The sequence below is a fragment of the Salvia hispanica genome, chromosome 2 (assembly GCF_029641045.1).
Source record: "Salvia hispanica isolate PSC_SH4W2 chromosome 2, Shi_PSC_v1, whole genome shotgun sequence".
Taxonomy (NCBI): Eukaryota; Viridiplantae; Streptophyta; class Magnoliopsida; order Lamiales; family Lamiaceae; genus Salvia; species Salvia hispanica.
In genome coordinates this window covers 52,704,756-52,729,147 of record NC_142693.1, presented here as the reverse complement: position 1 = coordinate 52,729,147, position 24,392 = coordinate 52,704,756, and the positions used below count along the sequence as shown (strand labels likewise).

Genomic DNA, 24,392 nt, shown 5'->3' with positions numbered 1-24,392 from the left:
TCCGTTCCACAATAAGTGTAACGATCCGCCCTTCTAGGGTATAATAAATACGGCGGTCGCTACCTAGGCGGACTTAAATGCAACAAAAATCATAGGCTAGGGTTTCATTTAAAGGGATTTTGTCAAAGTATTTAATGAACAATTAAGTAAGAGAAGAATAATGCCTTAGCAATGAAATTCAATGATAGAATGGTTATCACAATTAATATTCAAAATGACAAGGTTTCAAGATAATCCAATCTGTATCACGTCTCAATATTCTAACGAAATGAAATAGGTTCAAACTCAAACAAACGATAATAAGTTTCATGTTTCAGCAGAAGCAACCAAGAGAAGGGTAAAGCTATGTATGAAGACACAACTACACTCGGAGTTTCAAACTAATCATATTATTCCAATTACTTGCTCAACACCGCCAACCGCTCGTCACCGCTCAACCTGCACATAGGGAAAACACATGCAGGGCTGAGTACTATAAACATACTCAGTGGACTTATGCCGAAAACAGTTTTATCACAAATATAGTTATCATGCCATTTTCAAGTGTCCATAGGGGTTTTATCTTTAGAAATGCCCGATGCACCACAATATATCATTTATCCAAAATCACGGTCGCGCAACCATTTTTCTCATCGACGTTTACCATATCCTCATTCTACATGACAAGGAATGCGGCCGCAATCCAGGTCACTAGACCGGCCGACCCGTACGCCAGCACTCGGTCTAACATTGGTGTACACTAACCCAAGTAGAGTTTGCGGCTCTACATGGATCCGAATTCGATAAAATCAATAGTGGCATAGCCACAAGGGATAGGCACGACAAAACAAATCAAGGCATGATAACACAGACCAAATTCTCATCAATAAAGATTTAGGACAATGTACTTATTTTAAAAGAAAAGTCCACCTCGACGGCTTAGATCGCAAGTATTCTCTTCCCCTTGCTATCACGCTGAGAGCGCGAGTTATCCTTTAAATTATATGTATCACAAATCAGTCTCAATCATTGACTCAAAAATCATGCATGTTCCCAACGTTTCCCTTTTCCCATCAATTCGTTTTAATATTACCATTCAAAATCAAGGCATGATTATCACATCACTCTTTATTCGCACTACAACTCCAGATCTATTATCAAAATATGTCACGCATGAGTGTTTTACAACACACATCACACGCACACACACGCACACCGAGGCACGCACACACACACACACGATCCACTCACACACACATACGCATCCCATTCATCAATTGGTTTTCCCTTTTCACTCGATCTATATGCATGAGGGTTCAAGAACATTGATTAATCGGTTAAATGAGAAAAGATAAATCAAAATACCTCTTCTTGATAAAAACGATCGGTAGAAACAGAGTAGAATCTTGATTCTTCAATAATTCTTGAGGCTTCAACTTGAATTCTTCTCAAAAGATGAAGAAATCTTGGAGAAAAGTAGAAGAAAAATTGAGAGAGACTGGGAGAGTGGGGGGCGTGATTTTGAGAGAGGGAGGGGACGATTTTTCTGATTTAGGTTTAGGGTTTCACTCTTATTTATAGAGTACAAGATATAATATCTTTAATTAAATAAATTAAAGATTTGAGAAGATATGGAGGAGTGTTGTTGGCGTTAATTTTGGGGAGAAATAAGGGGGAATTCGAATTTCATGCTATTTAATTAGCATATGATTTAATTTGGTATTTCACGGAGTAGAATAAAATATCACGGAGCAGAATAAAGTAATAAATCTCTCAATAATAGTAGGAAAGTGGCGTGATTTTTGAATCTCTCCACAAGGAATCAAATTAAAATCCTAATTTGAATAGGATATGACAAGATCTCCTTAGATATGGTAAGATATGCTAGAATATTTATATTTATTCATGGGAGAGAATAAATAAGGGATCACATAATATATTAAAATAATTCATTCTCCCATAAATAGGAGATTTTCGAAAATCTCCATGCAACAAGGTGGGTTTCGAAAATTCCATAGAGGAATTAGAGAATAATTGGACTTTGGATTTAATTTGGATAATTATCCCAAGCAAATAATTAAATCCAAGAAAAATAGGATTCCATCTCCAATAATAATAGGGTCGAAAATTCCAATAATATGTGTAGGATATTTATGGAAATCCTATTTAGTCTCACTCAACCCTTGAGAAATAATTCGCCACAATTATATTACTCCGCATCAAAGTATTCACACAAAATCAACCATTTTTACTTCCACCTCATTTTCTTAACACATTGACCTTTCAACGGCCACATCATATTTTCCACATATTTGACTATTCAACAACCATGTCATATTTTCCACATTTTTGACCATTCAATCAATCTCAACTCCAAAATGCAATTAGGTCACAAATCATGTAATTAAATCACTCATCAATTAATCCACATACTCCATAGCATTAAAAGCATTTAATGCAAAAATTTTATAACCCAAAAATTAGGGTTCAAAAAAGCGGGGCGTTACAATAAGAGTCACATTTTGCCATTTTGGCCCGTTGCACAATTAGAGTCGCACTTCATTTTTACCATAAATGGTAAGTAGGCCCCACATCCCATTAACTCACTTCACTTACATTTTATTATAAAATCAATATAAAAAAGTGGGTCTCATATTCCATAAACTTTTCCAACCAACTATTCTTTACATTTCTTAAAACTCGTGCGCACAATAAGAGTGACTTGATGGGGTTTGGTGCCCCTTGCACAGCGGAAGACTTGTACAAAACAAATAAATCAGATACGGATCTATTTGACCGATTATGCGATTAATCAATTCACATGTTAAACCGATAATTGCATGCTAGAACGCAAATAATTCACGCTTAGAAAAAGTAAATCCTAAACATGAATTCTACGGTTTAGAGTTACCGATTTGATTCTCAAAAGAATCGTCGATTGCTCGCGCCTTCTCCACGTGATGATCTTCAATACTAGACCACGGATCTTCTGACTGGTTCCCGAACTGTATCTCCATATCAGGGTGGGATGATCTAATCAAAATACTAGGACTCGAATAAACTCTACTAATAATTGTGTTTCTGTCTCTCCTTTATTCTCCTATTTATATTAAGTTCATATTAGGCCCAGTCAGAGATCTATGGAAGGTTTTGGATATGGGCTCCTCCAATTAGCTTTTTACTAATTAAATTGAACCCCAATTTAATATAAGCTTATATTGGAATATTACGAGCAGCCACTACAGAAGTAATATTGCACTCCCCATCCAAATCCGAAATTACAAGTAATCCGGGTTTCCGTTATTTATATTATTTATTTCCCGCGCTTAAGATATAAATGTCCATTAATTAATTAATGTCTGCTATGGACTTAATTAATTAACATCTTATTAATTCCAAGAGTGGACTTAGCAAGAAACACTTATTTATTATTCATAGAGCGATAAAACTCCAACTGGCCAGTTTTCTGAATAATAAAACCTTGTTCGAGCTCCTCTTGAGGACATTATCAAACGAGACTCACCTCACGCACGATTCAACATAATAGCAATCCTAGCACCGCTAGATATTAATCACCACTACCCAGTATATCAGGATTATTGGGTTGCGAAAAACCCGCACCATTTGATAAGTCAAAGTAGTGCATAATCAATACTGTATGCTCAATGCTAACCTATGTAGATTAAGAAATAGTATTTTATCAAGACCTAGTCTTTCAGTAGATAGCATAAAGACACGTCTTGCTGTTAGATCCATTCAGTGCTATACCACACCAACGTCATCTTATTTCAGAAAGGCTTAGAAATAATCGGACTGACATTGCAACCTTTCACGATAGGTAGTCTAAGCCTATCTGGGTTGTGAAATTCTTCTTTTTCTTTTCCAAAGTATTGCATAGAACCGACTGTGTTACCTTAAAGTGGACGACGCCCACAACCAGTCTACTAAGCAAAAGACTTAGACTTTGTTTGCTTCTTATACATTTAAATGTTTATAAAACATCTTATAAATGCACAAGCAAACACAATGTAATAATATACCGATTCTATCGTGCGAAACTGCTCGAATAATACTGAATCGGGTTAAAAGTGGATTATAGAGTTTTACGTATACAAGCAAGATTCTATTCGAGCGAAACTTGCTCGAAACATGATTTTCAGTATACCAAACCTAACAATCTCCCACTTATACTCAAAACATGCTTTCGAGTATACCCACTGCCAAAAACTCTCCCACTTATACACAAAGCAGGTATTGGTACTAGATATATCGAGCCACCATTCATTTCACATCATGTTTGAACATGCTGCCACAAATGCATTTTATGTGAAAAATCTGCTTGGTTGTTCTCTGATCATATCTTTTCCACCATAATGTCTTTGCTGCGTACTTGATCTTTAATTAATTTCATCTCTCTATGTGATTGCTTAGCTTTATTAGCTCGTGTGGCTCTTGAGCTAGCCTTTACTAGAGTCATACTCCAAATGTAATACTCATAGGTATACCCAAACTTACGATTAAAGCTATTAGGAAGATACTCCTAAGGTGAGCACATATTCAAAGGATGACTTACTCGATCACTGATTAGTCATAAAACTAAGTGAGTGTAACCCCAAGGACATTACATGAATGACTGGTAAACTAGAATATTGCAATTAGTCTTTCTCAAGCACTATGGTATACTCTTTACCTCAATCAAAGTCCTTTGCCATGGTTAATATGATATACGCTTGTCATGCATAAGATAAGTACCTCGTTAGTATCCCTATCCACCATATCATCCCCCCAAACTTATTCAAAGCTATGAAAAGAATAAGTTTGAAAAGTTGGTGGAGAAGGGAGACTTACATGGTATGAAAGCAACACAAAACACACCAAAAACAAACTAAAACGATAAAATTAAAAGTTACCTACTAGGGGTTACCTCCCCTACAGTGCCTTTGGTTATCGTCGTTGGCTCGACGTCCTCCATGAGCTGCATCATGTCACGCCATAAATGGTGGTGTTGGATTTTCTGCCAATCTTGGAAGCATAGGATCTCGCCAATCTCTTCTTCCACCAAGTATTCTTCAGAGCTCCATCAGAAATTTTGGTTTCCACTTTGGGTGAATTTTCAGCTTTTGTTTTCTTCTCCTTCACTTTGGCATTTGATGCAGTCTCTTCTTTAGAAATTGATCCACCACATGAACCAAACATCCACTGCGGCAAAGAGAAATCCTCAAATGTGGACTCAATTTATTGTGCCTTTTGGACTTCTACAACATGCACAGCTTTGCACTCCTTCTTCGTAACCAGTTCCTCTTCCTCACGACTCTTCATAGCATTGTAGATAGATAAGATGTGGCGTTTGTTGCCCATATGAAGAGTGAGCTCTCCCCTCGCTATATCTATTAATGCTTTTCCCGTTGCAAGGAATGGACGCCCCAGGATAAGCGGTACATTCACGTCTTCTTCCATATCCAACACTACAAAATCGACGGGAAATATGAAGTCGTGTACCTTCACAAGAACGTCCTCAACAATTCCTTTAGGATAGGTGACGGTTCTATCTGCCATCTGCAGTGTGATTGTAGTCGGCTTGAGAGTGTCGATCTTCATCTTTCTGAAAAATGATAATGGCATCAAATTTATGCTCGCCCCCAGATCACAAAGTGCCTTTGTCTGTCTGTCATTTCCAATGACGCATGAGATGTTGAAACTCCCAGGATCTTTAAGCTTGGCCGGTAGCTTTTTCTGAATTATGGCACTACAGTTTTCAGATATGTTCACCGTCTCATAGTCAGTCCACTTCTTCTTCTTGGAGAGCACATCTTTTAGGAACTTTGCATATGTAGGCATTTCTTGAAGTGCCTCCACCAATGGGATATTCAAGTTCACCTTCCTGAAGATGTCTAAGAACCTCGAGAACTGAGCATCTATCTTCTTCTTCTGAACACGTTGAGGATAAGGGATCCTCACTTCAGCTGGAGTATGAGCTGTAGGTGGTGTGGGTGAAGGTATAGTCGTGTTCTCCTTAGGTGGAGTAGAAATTTGCACTGTCTCATCTTCTTCGACCAATTCCTCCTCTTCAGCTCTCTTTTCTGTTACTCTACCCTCATTCTCGGATGGCATTGAAGGTCCCTCGTAGTTTGTTCCACTCCTCAGATGTATAGCTTTGCAGTCCTTGGGATTGATGATAGTGGTAGAAGGGAATTTTCCCGGTTGAGTAAGAGTACTCACAGTCTGGGAAATCTGGCTGATCTGAATATCAATGTTCTTCAAATGAGTGGTCATTCCCTGTACATCCGCCTCGACCTTCTCCATCCTTTGATTGTTCTGCTCCATGACCTTATTAGATTGTAGGATGAAGGACTTGAGTATGTCCTCCGTGGTCATCTTCTTGGGGTCGTTCATCATCCCATCAGAAACTGTGAGTCCCGGAGGAGGCTGCAGAGCATTATTGTGGTTCCCATAAGAGAGATTGGGATGCCCCTTGTTCCCATACTGGTTGTATCCTCCACCATTAAAGTTCGGGCGTGAGTTATTGTAATACATGTTTCCCCCCTGTTGCACATAATTCACATCCTCCATACTTCCTTGGGGCTCTTGAGACGGTTGCCCCATCGCCATGCAGTCGAACTTCATGGTTAAGGCATCCAGCTTGTCGGATAGGGTGCTCATTGTATCATGATCTGTGGTATAAGCCACCCTATGCACCTTACTCCTTTCGTTGCTCCATCCTTCATCACTGGATGCAAGCTCTTCGAACACTCTCATCGCCTCCTCCTCTCCTTTCTTGAGAAGATTACCTCCCGCGCTAAGATTTAACTCCCGTTGTGCTTCAGGTATACATCCCTTGAAGAATGTAATGACTTGCACTGTTGGGGACAGACCATGATTGGGACACCTCTTCAGCAAGACTTTGAATCTCCCCTATGCATCTCTGATAGTCTCCGTAGGAATCATCTGAAAGGCAATGATCTCGTGTTGCCTCTTAATAGCCTCACTAGGAGGGTAGAACTTCTCCAGGAATTTGTGGACCATCTGGTCCCATGTTCTAATGGACCCCGGTGTCAAACTCTCGAGCCAATCCTTTGCCGCATCTTCCAAAGAAAAAGGAAACAGTCTCAATCGGATCTGATCATCTGTCACTCCATTCATTTTCGTCGTGTTGCAGATCTGAATGAACTTGGTAATATGCTTGTTAGGGTCATCTGAGGATTTGCCCCTAAAAGCATTGTTTTCCGCCATCTGGATCAGTCCTGGTTTCAGCTCAAAGTTGTTGGCGTCAATATTGTTGAAGACGGTTGGGTTTGCCACTCCGTGGTATACATATTGATTCTGCACCGGCACAGCTGGTTCACGATTAACCTGTCAGTGCAATTCCTCCAGCTATCGTAGAAGCTCAGCATTGGTGGGAGGAGGGGGTGGTGGGCCATTGTTGCCTCCGTTGTTGTTCCCTTCTTCGTGCTCCATCAGAATAGGAGAATTGGGATCAAGCTGAATATGATCCTGAACTGGTGATCGAATAGGTGAGAGGTCCCTCCGATCTGAAGATGCTCCTACGTGGTTTGGCGAAGAAGCTTGAATCTTCTTTGTGAGTCTCCTATATGCGTTCCTCTTCCGGTTCGATGCTTCGATCTCAGAGTCGAAAGGTTCTAGAGGCAAGCCTTTAGAACATGTGTGCATACACCTGAATAAGAAACACAATTGTGAGAACTCGAAAAATTAAAAGAAAAGAAAAAAAAATAAAGCAGTAATGTCTGAAATAGTAGTCTTGATTATTATCACGATATCAAGCTATATAACACAAAAATTATCCCCGGCAACGGCGCCAAAAACTTGACTCAACTTTATTTTACCCAATTAATACCCGCAAGTGTACGGGGCTATCGTAGCAAACAGCAAGCAAGAGTATATCGTATCCCACAGAGACAATTAAGTGTAAACCTAAGTACCACGAACCAATTTCAACTACTATCCAGACGATCGAGAATTTTGGTTATAAACTAACAACTACTAAAAGCATATAAAAACAGAGATTAAAATAAGCACTTAAACAAGAAAACAAAGAAGCAAGTTGTAAAAATGATAGAGAAATATGCAGAATTCAAGGATCCGATGCACAACTCATAGCCTAACCCAATTGAAACCGATTTACCATTTAAAGTCTCCAGAATTGTTGAATCAATCACAAATATAGATTAAACCCCCTCCCGAGGTGAGAAATCCGTAGATTAGGTGTAATAATTGAAGTCCCCTTCTAATTCTTAGACCTAACTCCTAATAGTTCGATTAGATTAAAGATCCCACTCAAAACCTCAACTCTCCCGAGTTTTATTGAATTAAGGTGTGAAGTATCCCTCTTTCAAGATTAATTATTTCACCTCCCGATTACTCTAAGAAACCCTAACACTACCAATTGGTGATCAAGCAATTGACAGGATAAAGCACAGGAATAAACCAAACAATTACAAGAGCTAGATAAAAACGAAGTCAATTGGATTAAAACTATGAATCAATGCATCTTCACCAGGAATTCTACATAAAAGATGTTTAGCTACTCATGTTCATGGAAGAAAACAAAAAGAAACTAAGCAAAACAATGGAAATCATGATCCGAATCGCAATTGGCGGAGGAATTGAAGCTTGAATCTTCAATCTTCTTCCAAGAGTTCTTCACAAAAAGAGAGCGTGTGTTTTGTCGCTTGTCGAGAATGAATAGAATTGACTTAATTCTTCCTTCTTATTTTCCTCTTCAAAAATAGCGTTTCTGCTTTGAAAAACGCCAAAATGACGGACCCGGCCGGGTGGAATTAATCCACTGGAAATACACCCGGCCGGGTGGGACTTCTTTGGTACTCTCTGGAATCTCGCAGGCATAATTACGCCACCCGGCCGGGTGGAATTATAGGACAATAATTCACCCGGTCGGGTGATATTTTCTGAACAGCGCAGTGTTTGTATAACGGCCATAACTTCTTCTACCGAACTCCGATTGAGGCGTGTAAGATACCTACGCGAAGCTCTTTCGAAGACGAAGAGATTGGTATTCATTAGGGGCTGATTGGACTTCAAAATCTCCCGTAAATATTGTCTCAAACCAAGGCTGCTGCACATCCACATATTTTGTACCTTTTTCTACACATTCTTAACAAAATGGTCAACATACCAACATAATAGAGAAGTAGATATAAACACGCCTAATAATAGACGAAATATGCTCCAATTCATACAAAACCACCCTCTAAAACCATGTAAAATCCAAGTATGTCAATCAACGGAGGAGATTTATCCTCACGTATCATCAAAATCTTTGGAGGATTTCAAAAGATTGGGCATTGACGGCTAATGCAGAAAGGTCAACGCCTAGTATAATCCCTCCATTCTCAATACACACTTTAGCCATAAGATCAACCAAGGAGATATACGCCTCTGACAGCCAAATCCATGAAAGATACAATTCTCATATAAAATACGGATTTGGATCCCCTGCTGTGGAGGAATCACAGCAGGGGATGCTGTGCTCTCCCATTCCAATATTTTATTCATAAAGTATAACATTAAAAAATTAAATTATTTTTATAATTAAAAATGATATGTGAGAGGCACAGCACCCCTGCTGTGATTCCTCCACAGCAGGGGATCCAAATCCATAAAATACTCAAAAAGCTGGCAGCAATATTATAATGCCATGAGACTTCCTATCACTGTAGAAAATCTTTGACGCAAATATGAGCATTTAAGTAGCCCAGCAACTTGACCGAACCCAACAAGTATATGAACCCCTGAAAATTTCCTCAAATCAGCCACCATCACTACCAAAATTCTCTTCACACACACCAACATAGAATAAAGGAGGAGGAGTACAAGGAGGAAGAGTTGCAGATAATCGTAGGATCAAGCCCCACAATCCAACAAAACTTTGCTCCCACATCAAAAGGTAAACACCAAGCCCTTCTTTTCTTTCATATGTACAAGTCTGCATACATATAGTTGCAAGTAGATTCTGCCCAAAGTTAAAAATTCACACCAAGATTTACATGTTTCACCATGAGTCTTCCAAGTAACAACACATTATTCAAGAGTCACCAAATCCATAGAGTAGACAAACCAAGTCCTACCACCAAAGTAAGCACAAGCTAGGAAAACTTATCTCACGGTCATGAATCTGTCAGATTTCGGGCGAGCTAGGAAACCGTCAACCAACGATGACAGCTCAACCTCCTTCAAATCCATCACTGATTTCGCCCCTTCACAAATCTACAAGTTAAAAATACCAAACCTTGAAATTAAAGATTTAATCTTTAGAAATAAAACAAAAGGGATAAATGATAAACTGGCCTACCTTACCTGTCGGAGAATGGCGAGGGAGCGGCGGATCCGAGAGAAAGAGGGAGATAGGTAGAGAGGTCGGCGGCGGCGGTCTAGGTGGTGCATGGCGGTGACGGCGGCGGAATCCGAGAGGGGGAAGGCAGCGACGGCGAGCCGCCGCGCGCACAGCAGCGGCGCGTAAGCAGGGCCGAGGGAGGAGAGAGGAGTGAGAGAAGAAAGAGAGAGAGAGAGGAGAGAAAGAAGAGAGACGAATGGAGGGGAGAGAGAGAGAGAGGGCCCGCCGGAGGCGGCGACGGCGGACGGCGGCGGCGGCAGTAGCAGGTGGTGAGAAGTGGGAGCTTCTCTCGCATCATTTCTTTTGGTTAGGATAAAATGAGGAGGAAGAAGAAATACTATTTATTTATATATGGGTTTTATTTTTCTTGTTGTTGGACTAATAAATTAGTTATTTGGGCTAAGGGAATGGAAGAATTTAAATTTGAGCCCAACCCCTTTTAACAATTGGGGCTGCAGTAAATAAATGAAGGGAAACCCAATTCTGAAATTTACTTATTTTTTGGGCTGAGAATAAAAGAGGGTCTTGGTTTAGTTAAGAAAATAATATTTTTTCAGAGCGGATCTAATCTTTAATTTTAACCTAAGTTTTAAAATAAGATTTATGTTTATTAATGTTTTTATGATTTCTTCAAATGATGTAACTAAGCTAAAATAATTGTTCTTTTGATTTATTTTAGAGTTTTGCGTAAGAGTATATTTTCGAAGTTAAGTGTAAAGTTCATTTCAATCGAAGTCGAGAATAATGAAAGAAGAAGCATTAAATAGTATGCGAGTTTTAGAAATTTCTTGGAGGATAGCGAAAAATTAAAGGGATTAATTAGAAGGCATGCATTCCTATTAAAGTTTAAGATTTTCTTGAAGTCTAATTAAAGTCTAATTAGTGTGTTATATTTATATTGTGATGTTTTCAAAAAAAGGTTGTCACCGCAAGTCAAGGTCAGAGCAAGAAATTCAAGTTAAGAAAAAATTAAACGAACGAGGTGGGCTTTCGAACTAAACTTTTATTGTGGGCTTTCTTTCCTACATTATTATGTGGGAAAATATGATTTCAATTATTTAAATTCAAAGTATGTTTTGTCTTGCCATGTTTTTGTTTTGAGCATTACCTATCTGTTCGTCTAGAAAGGGGAGCGACCCTACTAGACCAGTTATGTTGTGAATCGAATTCGGGTCTGAGTGTGGGAGTGATTCCCTGCTCAGGCTAGTGTACACCAGGGACCGGGAGCCTATCTTCGAGTTGGCCGGTCATTGTGACCGTGGAATGTGGCCACATTCCCGGCACCAGAATGAAGTTCAGATATGGTATATGTTCCAGGAAAATGGATCGACCGATCACAGTTTTTAAGAGAAAATGATTTTAGTGTTCTCGGGCATTTTCAATAAAACCCCGAGTTCACTCAGTTATGGCTTGACAAAACCAGTTTTTATGAAAATATATTTCGGCATTGTGTTCACTGAGTACATCAAGTACTCAGCCCTGCATATGTTTTAAAAATGTGCAGGTTAAGCGGTGATGACGAAGGGCGGTGTTGAGCAAAGATGGCGAATGTGTTTCAGTATTATAATGCACGGATGAACCGTGTCTCCATACACGGTGTCATTCTCTCTTGACTCTTCCGCTGCAGTATAAAAGTTGAACTTATGTTCCTTTGTATCATGCACTCTGATATATTTTGTCAGTTATTCCAATTTGATTTCGTTCATATCAGTTTTGCCGAGATTATCCTTTCTTCCCCGCTTCTTTAATCCTCCCCTAGTCGCGCGATAAATCGCGTTTGCTATCCTTAGAAAAGTGCAGTCGTGACAACCAATAATACCATACGTAATGCACTTTCAACTTCCTTGTGCTTATAGCACTGATAAGGACATAAGTCAAATTCCAAATATTTGACAATTTGATTAAACACACATACTCTGATTTAGATGCTTGCCTAAGACCATGAAGGTCTATATAAGCTTCCAATCATGCGTTTCTTGCCCTTAATTACATATCCATTAGAATGTTCTAGTAGATGATTTCCTCAAGACTTCTATTTATAGAAGGCTGTCTTGACAATCATAATACATACATTCTAATTTATGTAAGTTCTAATAGACAATATGATCGATTAAATCCTGGCACAACGATAGCGAGAAGATAATTCTCTTTGGGCATAACCCATTGTCATTGTCTAGCCATTTGAGATCCACATTTACACTTGCAAAGATATTTGCTCCCACTGACTGACACAGCTTGTAGGTAGCATTGTAATTATTGTAAAATATGTTGTCTATCATAGATTGTAATATGGAATCTATCACCTTTTCAAAGATGATTATACAAATTAACCAATACTGCATTGTAGTTAAAAGGATTATGTTCAAGTTAATCTAAGACTGAGTCTTACGACACTCTTAGACCCATGAACTTGTTGTGTTCCAGTGGAACGCTCCCACTACGACATGGTTCTTACAATCTTAGGTACTGAAGTTGATTTTATTAGTGCAAAAGTTTCTAATGGTATGACTTCTTGGTAATGTGGAAAATCTGATATCTCTCTCTTTATTTTGAGAGTTATCACGCTGTTAGGCTTGCAGTTCATCTCTTGATCTTCATACAAGAATTATATCTTTGAAGATTACAGAACTTATAACCTTACATCATTTGGGACAAACCTTAAAACATGCCTCAGTACACAACTCCAATTTCTTGGACACTTTTCCAACACGTGTTGGAACAACATTACACCTGAGATGTGCTAGACTAGAGACACTCTAGTCCACAACTCGTGTTTTGTAGAAGGTACTGATGTTGGTAGTTTCTTTAATGTTTATCCCATCAATGATAAGATTTTAATGAGTACAACTCATCACTTAATCAAACTTGTCTTAGAAAGACTTCGATTCCTTCTTACATAACTATCTCATTCATTAGATGAATGTTTGGATTCGTTAATGGAGATTAGACTCTCACTACTGATCATAACCCTTTGCTCGTCTCCTTATGGTGTAAACCATTGAGACTTGCTAGTCTTTATATGTTGCACTTCTATAAGTATTCTTAATCTCTTGATAAATCAAATGATTCTAACTCATAGTGCATCAAACAGACTTTCTCAACTCTCAAGCTATTTAACGAAATGTTAAAATCTTGATAGTCTAGATCAGTTCGAATAATTGCTAAGTATTTTCTTGGCCTTAAGACTAAGAGCCATAAATACCTTATCATTCAATGATTAAGAAGTTGATGTGTTGTTGAATACTCAACCTTGTCGCACTTATATTATTTTAATACTATGATGCCTTAAGCATCAACCATAAAACAATAGTTGAGCATTAATTGCTCCCACTGCAACAAAAGCCTAACTGGATCAAAATCTCTTACTTAGAAGTTGCATTGTCATGTAAGTCATTGTCCTTCTTTAAAAGAGGTCAATCCAACTTACAAAGCATCTTCACTTGCTTAAAACAAACATTGACGACAATTCAGGCTCTCCCATTTCCATATCTAGTCTTTTGTTTAAATGAACTAGGACTTAAGAAAATGCAGCCTTTATGAATTCGTCATCTATCATGTTACTTTCCTCTAACAGTAATATAATGACTATTATTCTGAAGATTTTCTACTTTTCAGTTAAACCTTCGTGTAGTCATTTCTTATTACTTTAGGCGATGACTTGTGTGTCAGAAACTATTTGAGTGATCAAAAGATCCTCAAAACATTCTGTCACTCTAGGATATTCCAATCGAATCATCTTGACAGATTCTATTTATATCCATCTTTCATCGTCATTAACTAAGACTTGTCGAGCTACTTAAAAGGAAAATAGCATGACCTTATTCCTCAAAGAGCTTGTCAAGTACATGCATAATGCATTCTCGAACATTCTTCATGGAGTTATGTCGAGGAAATGGAGGACATGAATCATTGAGTATAAACTCCAAGCTTTCAACGATGAGAATCTTATCCATTTTCGTTTCCGGTCTACATAATTTAGGCTTTCGAGTTTACTTTCTTTAAGGATCGCAGACAAATATTAAATGACATAATGAAGATTTGGCAAATTAACTTATTATCACATACTTATGCTCAATACATAATCGCAAATAACCACAAAACAATTATGTATCTTGGAGTAAATCCATATAAATCCATAGAATAAGATAATATTATATTAGAATTATTCAAATCTATCCAAGATTTATCTAGGAACAAATCCATATAAATCTATAAGATAAGGATAAAATATTATATTATCACTATCCAAATCCATCTAGAATTTATCTATGAATAAATTCATATAAACTCATAGGGTAAGAATAAAATAATATTATCATTATCTAAATCCAACTAGGATTTGTCTAGGGATAAATCCACATTAATCCATAGGATATAGATAAAAATTAGATTGTCTTTATCCAAATTTAACTAGGATTCATCTAGGAATTAAATCCTTACAAATCCATAAAACAAGGATAAAATCTATAATTAATCCATGATTTAATACAAAATCAAATCTTATATAATATATTAAATCCACAAGATATTTTCAAATCTTAATTCTAAATTAATCTTGAATTATTTCCAAAATTGAATCCAAGGATTTGAAAATCCTAATCAAATTTGGAAAGCGAAGTTAGAGGCAATGCATACCTCTCGCCTCCATCGACCGTCGAGTCCGGGAACTGCCCGCGAAGGGCTCCTATCGGATTCGCGAGCCGCTGCTGTTCTGCGTCGCCCAAACTGCCCAACTCGAGAGCATGGGCTGCCTACGCAGCCTGGCTAGCCTGCCGACATTGGGCTCCCACTCGATTCGCAAGCTTGCCCAGCCTGACTTCTCCGACGCCGGCGCTAAACTGCGGGATACCGACGCTGCTGTCGCTGCGTCGTCGTACCCGCCGCTGCCCGATCCCCGCTGCTGCTGCAAAGCCACCTTTTTGGCTTCGTCGTGCTGCTCGGAAGTCGCTGGAGTAGCTGCCGCTGATGTGTTCAACATCGCTGCTACGTAGCGATGCAATTCCCAAATTGCCGACTTGGAATATATATTCACGTAAGGCAAAACGACACACAATTCAAACTATTGAATTAAACAAACCGGATGAACTCTTATGTGAATCGCCGCAATTAAATCCACATATTATAATATGCAACAAAGATATAAAATTGCGGCATCATTATGGAGAATTACAACCCCAAGATTGTTCAAATTTGCGCCGAACACAAGAAAACACAAATTTGAGCTCGGGTTCATTGTACACAGGTTATTATTATTCATACGAAAAATAAACAATCACGTAATGTACAAAATTATGCATTCAAGCAATTCATATAACATGAAATTAATCCACATAATCAGAGCCAAAACCTGGCTCTGATACCAATTGATGGGGTTTGGTGCCCCTTGCACAGCGTAAGACTTGTACAAAACAAATAAATCAGATACGGATCTATTTGACCGATTATGCGATTAATCAATTCACATGTTAAACAGATAATTGCATGCTAGAACGCAAATAATTCACGCTTAGAAAAAGTAAATCCTAAACATGAATTCTACGGTTTAGAGTTACCGATTTGATTCTCCAAAGAATTGTCGATTGCTCGCGCCTTCTCCACGTGATGATCTTCAATACTAGACCACGGATCTTCTGACTGGTTCCCGAACTGTATCTCGATATCAGGGTGGGCTGATCTTATCAAAATACTAGGACTCGAATAAACTCTACTACTAATTGTGTTTCTGTCTCTCCTTTATTCTCCTATTTATATTAAGTTCATATTGGGCCCAGTCAGGGATCTATGGAAGGTTTTGGATATGGGCTCCTCCAATTAGCTTTTTACTAATTAAATTAATCCCCAATTTAATATAAGCTTATATTGGAATATTACGAGCAGCCACTACAAAAGTAATATTGCACTCCCCATCCAAATCCGAAATTACAAGTAATTCGGGTTTCCGTTATTTATATTATTTATTTCCCGCGCTTAAGATATAAATGTCCATTAATTAATTAATGCATGCTATGGACTTAATTAATTAACATCTTATTAATTCCAAGAGTGGACTTAGCAAGAAACACTTATTTATTATTCATAGAGCGATAAAACTCCAACTGGCCAGTTTTCTGAATAATAAAACCTTGTTCGAGCTCCTCTTGAGGACATTATCAAACGAGACTCACCTCGCGCACGATTCAACATAATAGCAATCCTAGCACCGCTAGATATTAATCACCACTACCCAGTATATCAGGATTATTGGGTTGCGAAAAACCCGCACCATTTGATAAGTCAAAGTAGTGCATAATCAATACTGTATGCTCAATGCTAACCTATGTAGATTAAGAAATAGTATTTTATCAAGACCTAGTCTTTCAGTAGATAGCATAAAGACACGTCTTGCTGTTAGATCCATTCAGTGCTATACCACACCAACGTCATCTTATTTCAAAAAGGCTTAGAAATAATCGGACTGACATTGCAACCTTTCACGATAGGTAGTCTAAGCCTATCTGGGTTGTGAAATTCTTCTTTTTCTTTTGCAAAGCATTGCATAGAACCGACTGTGTTACCTTAAAGTGGACGACGCCCACAACCAGTCTACTAAGCAAAAGACTTAGACTTTGTTTGCTTCTTATACATTTAAATGTTTATAAAACATCTTATAAATGCACAAGCAAACACAATGTAATAATATACTGATTCTATTCGTGCGAAACTGCTCGAATAATACTGAATCGGGTTAAAAGTGGATTATAGAGTTTTACGTATACAAGCAAGATTCTATTCGAGCGAAACTTGCTCGAAACATGCTTTTCAGTATACCAAACCTAACATGACTCCTATTGTGGAACGGAGGGAGTACATTTCTTAGTCCGCACATGTTGTTAGGAGTTGTTAGTTAATGTATTTAATTAGAAAGAGAAAATTTAGGAGTAAATATTTACGTGTAGAGAGAAAAAAAATTAGATGTTTTAATTAGAGAGAGTTATTTTATTATTTTCAAAAACAAAAATGTGTCATCTTATTTAGAAAAAGTTAAAAAGAAAGTATGTGATCTTAGTTGGGGTGACAGAGTAATATTTATTAAAAATATATATAATGGAATTGTTACGGACTCAACATTTAATATCGGTTTGTGAGAGCAATTGGTGTGGAGTTCATAGACTAAATAGACCATTATCGTAACTATCTAGTATTTTGAGATAAGTTTTCATGATTAGTTTATAACATTGGTGTCTTGCGAAAGAAAGCCGTGTGTTAGAGTTTAGTATACTGAAAATGAAAATTTTTAACAATGTGTTTTGCTTATGCATTTATAAGATATTTTGATTTACATTTAAATATTTGAGAAGCAAAATGAGTATAAGTTTTCTGCATAATAGACTAGTTGTGAGTAGCGTTCACAGTGGGCTCCTGCGCCAGTTCTTGCAAAAGAAAAAAAAATTCACAACCTAAATAGGCTTTGATCATTTATCGTGAAAGATTGTGACGTTTTTTTTAAAAAAAAATTCATTCCCTTAAGAAATGCATGACATCGGTGTGGTATAATACTGAACATGTCAAACAGTGGAATAAATCTTTCGAGCACAAGTAAAAGTGCTCGGTGTTTACCGAGCACAAGCAAGGTTCCCAGAAAGTGTTGGTTGGTAAACAATGCTTTTTTTTTTTTTTTAGTGCATATGTTCTTGTAATTACACATATCTAAATTAATTTAAAATATATTTGTGGAAATTAAGAGACCATTTGTTATGATCTTCTACTTTATACTCATAAAAGCATCCACAATGGGGCGCCCTATGCTCCGCCACATTAGCATTTTATCCTCCAACCCATTCACATGCAGTAGGACGCCCTATAGCCCGCAATATAGTCCGCTCTAAGCATTTTATTTATTTGAATATTTAAAACACTACAAAAATTGGATAAAAAACTTCATTTCATTGAAAGTGAGAACATTGCAGTACGAAATAAAAAAACTACAAATTCTCAATGGTCGTTACGGTTCCAAACTTCTTCAATCATGTCGTTCATGAGCTGAGCATGGGCTTATTGGTTGCGCATTGAGGCCCGCCTTGATAGAACCTCATTGAAGCCCATCGGTAATCCTCGAACGTGGGGCGAGGCCGCCGTGCTGGAGCTAGATCAAACTTCATCATCGCCCAACTCGGTGACTCTTCCACCTTCGTGTTCGACTATCATTTTATGCAAGATGATGCACGCATACATGACATCGGCGATGACGTCCTTGTACCAGAACCGCGTTAGACCCTTCAATATTGCACATCGCGATTGGAGCACCCCAAATGCCCGCTCCACATCCTTCCGCGAAACCTCTTGCATTTGCGCGAATAAAACTCTCCTGTCACCTATTAGGCAGTTGATCGTCTTAATAAAAACATGCCACCTTGGGTATATGCCATCGGCCAAATAGTATCCCATGTGATATTGGCGTCCGTTGGCAGTGAACTCGATGACCGGGCTTTTACCATTGCATAGCTTGGTGAAGGGGTTGGAGGAGTTGAGGACGTTGATGTCGTTGTTCGACCCCGCTACACAGAAGTAAGCATGCCAGATCCAAAGCCGATGGTCAGTGACGACTTCGAGGATCATCGTCGGGTGGCTGCCCTTGTATCCACTGTAAATTGGCCTCTCTACACCGTCAGACAGTTCTTCCACTCCCAGTGCATACAATCGATGCTCCCTAGCATTTCAGGAAAGTCGTGCGCCATCTCGTGCATCTTCATCAGGGCCTGGCAATCCGCAACAGTCGGCTTTCGCAAATATGTGTTGCTAAAAGCCTCCACAACTCCCCTACAAAAATTCTTCAAGCCCTCACGGCCAGTTGTCTCCCCAACGTGAAGGTACTCGTCGAACATATCTGCCGTGGTGCCGTAGGCCAATTGCCGGAGCGCAACCGTGCACTTCTGCAACGGCGTAAGTCCGGGTCTGCCGATGCCATCTTCCCGATACTGGAAGTATTCATCACGAGCCTCCAACGTTTGGACAATGCTGAGAAATAGTTCTTGCAACATTCTGAAACGGCGGTGAAAAACGGTCGGGCCCCACCGTGGTTGCTTTGCAAATAGTCTGCGAACAGACGTTGGTGAGCTACGTCATGCTCGCGGCGGATAAACGTCCGACGTCGAATCGGCCTCGGGATCTGCTCCGCCGCCTCGCGCTCGCGCTCCATTTCGGCCAAGCATTCCGCCGCAGCCTCGTGAACGCAATCGAATAAGGCCCGAGTCAAGGCTCAAGTAATGCCCTCCGATGTACTCCAGTCGTCGCCGAGATTAATTTTTTTAGTGAGAAAGTTTAGGGATAGAAATATTGGAAAGTGAGAGATGGGAGAGAATAAATTAGTGTGGGAAATGGAAGTGAAATGAGGGTTTAAATAGATAAAAAAAAAAATTTAAAAAGGGAAAACGCATTGCATCGTCCGCGGTATCGTCCGCGTCGCGGCGGACAATACCGCGGACGATGTCTGGTCGACAGCCTATCGTCCGTGGATGATCTATAGGACCCGGACGATGGATTAGCCATCGTCCGCATGGCTATAGTGGCGGACGATAATCCACCCCATTGTGGATGCTCTAGACCCTATTTTCGTGCAAATTGTATGTAAATTACAAGAAGAGTAAATTAGACTTGAAAATTTCAATAAGAAAAACTACCTATAAAATGTTAATGAAATTCAACCTTAAATATTCGAACTCAAAAGAACTTATCCCTCTCTTACACCATCTCCTAAGATAAATATATATATATATATATATATATATATATATATATATATACAGAGCACTAGGGTGCCTCCTTATTTAGAGTCACAACGTACATCCAATCTGGTGCTGCCATGTGGCACAAAACATTCAATATTTTAAACACAAAAATGCAATCTAGTTGTATATGCATTTTCGCAGATTGCATTTTTGTTGTATGTAAATTGCATTTTATAGTGTTGAGTTTTGCATTTTCACATAAATTGCATTTTTTATTGTTAAGTTTTGCATTTTCACATATAAAAATGCAATCCGTCTATATATAAAATGCAATTTAAACAGTCAATATCTAAAATGCAAAACTGAACAATAAAAAATGCAATCTGCATATAACAAAAATGCAATCTGCCGAAATTCATTTATAGCTTCTGCAAATGCGTATTGCATTTTTCTGTATACAATATTGCATTTTTCATGCCATGTGGCAACACGTGGTTGGATGTATGTTGTAACTTTAAAATTAGTTGTTATACTAGTACACCCCTATATATATATATATAGAGTAGTGATATAGGGCAAGTACTCCTTAAGTATATAACTAGAGAATAAATTTCAACCACAAGATTAAGAAATGAAGGGCTGAAATTCAGCTTGGGATTTTGAAATTGATCCAGAAAATTACTTCACTATAAACGAGAATTGGTTCACTATAAGTAGACGGGGGTAAAATAGTTATTTAACAAGCAAAGCTGGGTAAAACATGAATTTCTCTCATTTAGATAATTTTTCTTCAGCTCGTCATCTCTTCTACTCAAATTCTCCATCGATTCTCCTCTTCCACTCGAATTCTTCATCGATTCTCTACCGGTTCTCCTCTTCTGCTCGAATTCTCCACCAATCCTCACTCATAAACAGTGATTCTCTACCATCGTCGTCGCCTTCTTCACCGGGCCTAAAGTTCATTTGATTCACTTCGTCGTCGCTTCCATTGGTTGCTCATTCCGTCGTCGCCTCCATCTGGTTGCCCATTTCGTCGTCGCCTTCGATTCAACATATCTAATGCCTTCAATTCATAAACGTAAGTTCGTCGACTTATTTATTCGAGGAACGATTCATTTAACCGATTTTCATTGCATTTCACTTTAACGATTGAGTCATATTATGCTTATAGTGATGTACTCAGTTAACAATAGAGTCGCATTATGCCTATTCATTTCAGTTTACAATGAACTAGAATGTAGAAATGTAAGTGTACTGTTTTGACATATGAGTAAAGTATATTAACTCAGCATAGAATCATATTATGATTATAGTGATGTATACAATACTTATAGTGGACTATATTATTGTGCTTACAGTGATTGTACGGTTTTGGTCTTACACTCACTATTTTGGCCTTTGAGTGAAGTAAATTATGGTTATAGTGATGTACATGTTGTTTACTGTGATGTATATGCAATTTATCGTGAAGTATACGATGTTTATAGTGAAGCATTCCATGGTCAGAGTGAAGTGTTTTTGATACATGCTTCTAGTGCATTATTTTTTCATTTTAGTGAAGTAAAACGTGCTAAGAGTGAAGTATTTCATGCTTAGAGTGAAGTTTTTGTGATCCATGCTTATAGTGCACTATTTTATTATTTCAGTGAAATAAAATGTGCTTAGAGTGAAGTATTACATGGTTAGAGTGAAGAGTTTATGATGCATGCTTATAGTGCACTGTTTTTTCATTTCAGTGAAGTAAAACATGCTTAGAGTGAAGTATTTCATGCTTAGAGTGAAGTTTTTGTGATCCATGCTTATTGTGCACTATTTTATTATTTCAGTGAAGTAAAATGTGCTTAAAGTAAAGTATTCCATAGTTAGAGTGAAGTGTTTGTGATGCATGCTTATAGTGCACTGTTTTTCATTTCAGTGAAGTAAAACATGCTTAGAGTGAAGTATTTCATGCTTAGAGTGAAGTTTTTGTGATCCATGCTTATAGTGCACTATTTTATTATTTCAGTGAAATAAAATGTGCTTAGAGTGAAGTATTACATGGTTAGAGTGAAGAGTTTATGATGCATGCTTATAGTGCACTGTTTTTTCATTTCAGTGAAGTAAAACATGCTTAGAGTGAAGTATTTCATGCTTAGAGTGAAGTTTTTGTGATCCATGCTTATTGTGCACTATTTTATTATTTCAGTGAAGTAAAATGTGCTTAAAGTAAAGTATTCCATAGTTAGAGTGAAGTGTTTGTGATGCATGCTTATAGTGCACTGTTTTTCATTTCAGTGAAGTAAAACATGCTTAGAGTGAAGTATTTCATGCTTAGAGTGAAGTGTTTGTGATCCATGCTTATAGTGCACTATTTTATCATTTCAGTGAAGTAAAGGTGCTTAAAGTGAAGTATTCCATACATAAAGTGAAGTGTTTGTGACCAATTCTTATAGTGTATAGAGTTTAAAGTGAACTAATAAATGCTAAGAATGAAGTGTTTTACTTTGCAGTGAATATACAATGCATGTCTTATAGTGTTTTGTGTTTTCTGATTTCAGTGAAGTGTATAGACCTTAGAGTGAAGTATATGATAACTGTTACTATGGTGAGCAGGAACAAGATTGGAAATGTATTGCCTAAAAGAAGCAGCAAGGGAATACTCCAAAGGCTAAGAGCAAAGTATTGCAGCGCATTAATGTTGTCGGAAACAAACCATGAGTCATTGAATAAACTTGGCGACAACATCAAAGTATTATCAAGAATGTAGCAATAACATGGAGATAGATGTGGAAAAATGATTGTAAACTTCAAGCGTTCATGACCATTTGTATGAAACTGATATAGCTCATAATATGTGTCATTTAGTTCAATATAAAGCTCATCTGTTGACTATTAATTTACTTCACTGCAGAGCATATTTGCTTCACTATAGAGCAGTTTTACATCACTATACACAAGAGTTACTACACTACATAATATTTCAACTTCACTGTAACTATAAGTTCACAATAAATGAACCAAAACATGTAATTGAAATAAAAATCACTCAAAAGGGTACTAAAAATGAGTCATAAGTGCTCTACAAAGTGAACTATTTCTGTCCAAATCCTCACTGCCTTTGTTTTGCCTTCTCATTCCCATTTTTGTAATTCTTCGAATCATGGTGTCCAATCTCATGGTAGTTTCCACATTTTTGACCTGGTTTCATTGATAACCTCACTGCTGACTCCTTCTTTGAAATCTTCCTACTTCTACTTCCCTTTGTACTGACAATATCCAGAGGATGAACTTCAATTAAGTTGGGAACTTGTGAGTCATAGAAGTTCCCGATCAATGCTCTCTTTTGTGTGTCGATCAACTTAACAAACTTATATTTCAACACACAAAATATATGGCTACCCAATAGGAGTCGACATTTTCCTTGGACAAAAGGCAAGCAGCAAATGTCACAGGGCAACCATGATTATCCTTGCCCATAAAATGAGCAAATATCATACAGTACCTACATATTAAAAGCACTATAAGACATGCAGAATATACTTTAATCACAAACACTTCACTCTAAGCACGAAATACCTTCATTCTAATCACATTTTACTTCACTGAAACGATAAAATAGTGCACTATAAGCATGCATCACAAATACTGGACTCTAATCATTTAAATAATTCACTCTGAGCACATTTTAATTCTCTGAATGATAAAATAGTGCACTATATGCATGGATCACAAACGCTTCACTTTAACACTGGAATACTTCAATTTAATCATATTTTACTTCATTGAAATGGAAAAACAAAGCACTTTAAGCATGGATCATAAACACTTCACTCTAACACTAGAATACTTCACTCTAAGCATGTTTTACTTCACTGAAATGATAAAATAGTGCACATAAGCATGGATCACAAAACACTTCATTCTAACACTAGAATACTTCACTCTAAGCATGTTTTACTTCACTGAAATGATAAAATAGTGCACATAAACATGGATCACAAAACACTTCACTCTAACACTAGAATACTTCACTCTAAGCATGTTTACTTCACTGAAATGATAAAATAGTGCACAAGCATGGATCACAAACACTTCACTCTAACCATGGAATACTTCACTCTAAGCACATTTTACTTCACTGAAAGCATTTAATAAAAAAATGCTTGCGTTTCACCTCATGTTGTTCATTCTTTCTTTGCTTTGTACCTTCTCGGCTACACTCCACATAAATCCAAGTAATGACATCTTTTTCCTTTTTCAATCCCTTTTTACGGGTGTCAAACCCAAAATATGGAGCATAATTGTAGTAGAAGTCCAATGCACGATCAAGGGTCATGAAACTTTGTCTTTCAACTTTTGGT

The 24,392-nt window shown here is 37.8% G+C and overlaps 2 protein-coding genes across 4 annotated transcripts; both read right to left on the bottom strand.

The window, feature by feature from the left end:
* Positions 1-210: 210 nt before the first annotated feature.
* Positions 211-10,661, bottom strand: LOC125198433 (uncharacterized). Of its 3 annotated transcripts, XR_016135845.1 has the most exons (3): positions 10,312-10,661; positions 4,890-10,221; positions 211-438 (listed from the first exon to the last, which is right to left on the bottom strand). XR_016135845.1 is itself a non-coding variant. In XM_089065785.1 (2 exons), the coding sequence occupies exon 2, from the start codon at positions 6,733-6,735 to the stop codon at positions 5,215-5,217; it is 1,521 nt and encodes a 506-aa protein (XP_088921911.1). In that variant the 5' UTR covers positions 6,736-10,221; positions 10,307-10,661; the 3' UTR covers positions 211-5,214. The 3 variants fall into 3 exon arrangements, 2 of the variants coding, with proteins under 2 accessions (XP_088921911.1, XP_047952732.2); XM_089065785.1 differs by having other exon boundaries at positions 211-10,221; positions 10,307-10,661; XM_048096775.2 differs by having other exon boundaries at positions 211-10,221.
* Positions 10,662-18,475: 7,814 nt separating this feature from the next.
* On the bottom strand, positions 18,476-19,209 carry LOC125197155 (uncharacterized). The gene is made up of 2 exons (XM_048095867.2): positions 19,023-19,209; positions 18,476-18,882 (listed from the first exon to the last, which is right to left on the bottom strand). Exons 1-2 carry the CDS (start codon positions 19,207-19,209, stop codon positions 18,476-18,478), a joined length of 594 nt encoding a protein of 197 aa, XP_047951824.2.
* Positions 19,210-24,392: the final 5,183 nt, after the last annotated feature.